This window comes from Dendrobium catenatum, unplaced genomic scaffold (genome assembly GCF_001605985.2).
Source record: "Dendrobium catenatum unplaced genomic scaffold, ASM160598v2 fragScaff_scaffold_370, whole genome shotgun sequence".
NCBI classification, from domain to species: domain Eukaryota; kingdom Viridiplantae; phylum Streptophyta; class Magnoliopsida; order Asparagales; family Orchidaceae; genus Dendrobium; species Dendrobium catenatum.
In genome coordinates this window covers 5,298,258-5,302,102 of record NW_021318832.1, presented here as the reverse complement: position 1 = coordinate 5,302,102, position 3,845 = coordinate 5,298,258, and the positions used below count along the sequence as shown (strand labels likewise).

The 3,845-nt window shown below is 33.8% G+C and overlaps 1 protein-coding gene across 1 annotated transcript; it reads right to left on the bottom strand.

The window, feature by feature from the left end:
- Window positions 1–536: 536 nt before the first annotated feature.
- LOC110095469 lies at window positions 537–3,271 on the bottom strand. The gene is made up of 2 exons (XM_020821020.2): window positions 2,718–3,271; window positions 537–846 (listed from the first exon to the last, which is right to left on the bottom strand). The coding sequence occupies exons 1-2, from the start codon at window positions 3,216–3,218 to the stop codon at window positions 811–813; spliced, it is 537 nt and encodes a 178-aa protein (XP_020676679.1). The 5' UTR covers window positions 3,219–3,271; the 3' UTR covers window positions 537–810.
- Between the last annotated feature and the right edge of the window lie 574 nt (window positions 3,272–3,845).

Below are 3,845 nucleotides of genomic sequence, written 5' to 3'. Positions count from 1 at the left end.
GGCAAACTATTTTCTCTAGCAAATGTATGCCTTTAAACACGGACAAATTTTGATAATATTTCAAGCAAATATAACCACACATTAGATATATAAACTCTATTAGAATATTTATTAAATAAATATTTCAAGATGTAAATTTTTTTTTAAAACAAAGGAAACTTTTTATCATACATAAAAAATATATTTAAAATAAACTCAAAATTTTTAATTTAAATAATAATAGAAAATAAATATTTTTTATCGAAATCCCTTAAAGCCATCTATTTTCCATCAAATATTTAAAAAATGATACAATTATATTACTAAATGCTTAGGTTGTAAGCTAACATTAATGATTTTGACCTTGTATCTAAATACCATGAATATAAGACTAATAGATGAACAGAGAATAATGTGCTAAACAAAAACCACCAAGCTAATGAATCCAAGTATAATTCAAATAAAAATTGAAAATAATGAAAACTATTACCTGCTGGAATTTGTTCAACCAGATCAAACAAACTGCATGTTGTACAGTAATAGGCAGTATTATGATATATCATAATCACATGAAGCACAAATCACCAATAACAGTAGAAGAAACCACCATATATACAGCATAATAAAAGTACTCAAATTGTCTAGTGAAAAAAAAAAAAGGATTCAACAAACTAATCAAGGTGTAAACAGTAGTGATTATCTAAAAAGCTTAGCAGAAGTTCCTTCTCCATATTACCATATAGTTGCAGTGGATGCAATTTGCAAATTACATTACAGATATTTCATAAAAGGCCTGAAAGAGCAAAATAGCTGTTTTTCAATGCGTTCTGTTTATTCTGATATTATTATGCCAGCATCTTCTGAGAGCTGCATATTTCAACAAAATATTAACCATGTCAAACATCAATCCTGTTGATTATACTTTATAGTATAGAATTTGATGGGTTAATCAAATTTGACGAGCTAATGATGGAAAAAAGCAGCTGCAGCTGCAGAACATAAAGGATTTGAAAATACTAAACAATTGTTTGAAAAAATGAAAAGAAAAGAGTTAAACAAAAGGCCAATCCTTGCGTTTTGAAATATATTATCTGCACGGGGTACTAACATTCTGCAAGAAGGCCTACTGCTCTCGCAGGAGAAAGTAAGTGTTATTGATTCAAGTCTTCTGGATGACGGGATCAAGCATAATATACATCAACAACAACAACAACAACAACATCAAGCCTTTAACCCAATTCGTGGGGTCGGCTACATGAATCCTTTTTCTCCATTGTAAGCATAATATACATCCATGCCAAAAAATATTTTGATCTGAAGCTAGATATTTGAATCAATAAAGAGTAAAGCCACTCATCCACCTAAGCATCCTCACCTCTGAAATACTTAACTTAATATTATGTTTCGCTTTTAATGGCCAACATTCTGCACCATAAAGCATTGCAGGTCTCACTACCATCTTATAGAATTTTCCCTTAAGTTTGAGAGGGACTTTTCTATAACACAACAAGCCCAATGCATTCTTCCACTTCAACTAGCCAACTTGAATTCTACTAATAATATCACCATCAATATCACCATCACTCTGAACAATAGACCCAATATATCTAAAATGAGTGCTCTTATTAATGACTTGATCGCCCAAAGTCACAATTCCCCCACTAGATCTATTATAAATAAAATTACACAAAAAAAAATCCTCACTACACAAATAATATAGCAATTACTTCTGCATGAGTACCCAATAAAGGACACCAGCTATTAAGAAAGAAAGATATTGAATTATTGTTCTTGTTTTCTAAGTCATAACACATAGAAAAGGAGAAAAATGCTCCACTTAAGAAGCCACATAAGCGTGTCTTGATAGCTTTTTACATAAGGCGGAATTTTGAAGTAGGCGGCATTTTGAAGCCTTTCTCTTTTAAAAACAACATTTATCTATAGCTAGGAGAACCATAAAAAAAAAACATTTCTCAGCCATCTTATAAGTAATCCCAAGCATTATCAAATAAAAGAAGTCAAGCCAAGCATTATTCATTTCCTAATACCACTGGAATATTGGCAATTAAAAACATTAGCTCAACGTTTTAATAGGGAAAAAGCGCAAGCAGCTATCTTCCATATGGAATCCAAAGATAAAGCATAAATTTTCATCCCATTTATGAGCCTCTAAAGTTATCATTGTAATTGGTTTTCTTATCAGCCATGCAATTTTTAATCCAAAAGATTTTCAATAAAATTTCTGGATTCAATCCCCTGCACAAAATCGAATCAAAATTTTTTATTCAAAAGTACTCTGATTTTGATGAATTTACTCCCAGCCACGCAAATTCGTTTGCGAAGAAGAAGGCAACTTACAATGTTATCTGGTAACTGGAGAAGATTTGATGTTCTTGCCCGTCCTTGTAAATTGTAATACTTCCTTTTTTTTTTTAAAGAGTAAAGCTACTCAGTTCGAAAGGTCCTGCCCAACTCTCTCACACTAGAATAGTTTAAATGGGAAAGCAAACCATTTCTCCTCTTTTTTTTATCATAAAACCAATTTTAGGGTTATCTGTTCACCAAATTTAATTCATTTTCCTCCTCATAAAAGAAATCATAAAAAACCATTCATTCCAGATGCTCACGGCAACCCAAAAAAAAAAAAAGTCAAGTTGACATCATCGCATACTTTCCCCTAAAAAAAAATGAAAAATCAACAAAAAAAACTAAATCATATTTAAAAGAATAAGCCTTACACGATACAACCCCACGCCATGTTCCACCAAGTCCTCCGACAACCCCTTCTGACATGAATGAATGTTCTTAAACTGTCCGACGCTAAGCTTCTTCGTAATCAACCAAACATCGAAGTAGATATAATTGGAGGGCGGAAGATCAACCTTGATGGAGTCGACGTCAAACCATATGAAGAAACGGTGGACTTGGATGCCCTTGAGATCGTCGATCTCGCCATAGCGTATGACACCGGTTATCTTGGGCGAGTAATAAACCAGGTATTCGAAGTTAACGTAGCACTCTCCAGCAAGGTTTACTTCAAATTCGCCGTTACTGGCGAGGGAGAAGGAGGTGACGGTATTGGGGAGGAGGCCGGAAGGGAGACCGAATTTGGGGAGAAGTTCGTATACTGTGGTGCCGTTTGATGGAGGGGATGGCGACGTAGCTTCCGCAGAAGCGGCGTCAACGGCGCCGGCGGCGACAAGGAAGAGGAGAAGGATATTTAGAGAAGTGTCAAGCATGACTTAGCATTTAGATAGAGAGAAGAAGAAGGGGGTAGAGACTTGTAAACAAAAAGTTCAGGACTTTATGCTTATTTTACTTATTATTTTAAAAAAAAATCCACCTTTGAAAGTTACAATCCCCTTCGAATTTTTTTTTTTCTTCTTTTTATTATAAAAATATTATTTTAGCTTTATTAATGCACATGTTCATTTAAACTTCATTTAACTTTTTTACTAGTTATTAAAATAGTTTTTTATAAATATTTTTTATATTTTAAAAAGCTGCTTTAAGAAGCAGTAAAAAATTCGTCCCAAACAAAGCTTCAATCATATTTTGTGCAAACACCAGATATCATTCTGAGGTAAATCATATCACACCACGTCACCTCTTTGATGTGTATCACAGCTGTGTATCAGGTGACATGGCACACTCTAATTCGCCTCTGAACATAGAGCTATTTTTGATATCCACACAGAATAATTTCTCCTAATACGACATCACAAAATCAACTTGATCGGGCACGAATCTCGAGGCAAAAGCTAGTTGGAAACTTCAAAAATTAATTCCGAGAGCACCCGAACTCCGATTTCGGCGAGCTTATAGTCAAACTGAGCATCTCGAAAATACGAACCCAACGACACCAA

Bases quoted from the DNA above. Each gene is read 5' to 3' on its own strand.
- LOC110095469 (XM_020821020.2), bottom strand. From the start codon at position 3,218: ATGCTTGACACTTCTCTAAATATCCTTCTCCTCTTCCTTGTCGCCGCC. The intron at 847-2,717 runs GTAAGGCTTATT...TGAAATATGCAG, and splicing joins ATGGCGTGGGGTTGTATCGT to CTCTCAGAAGATGCTGGCAT.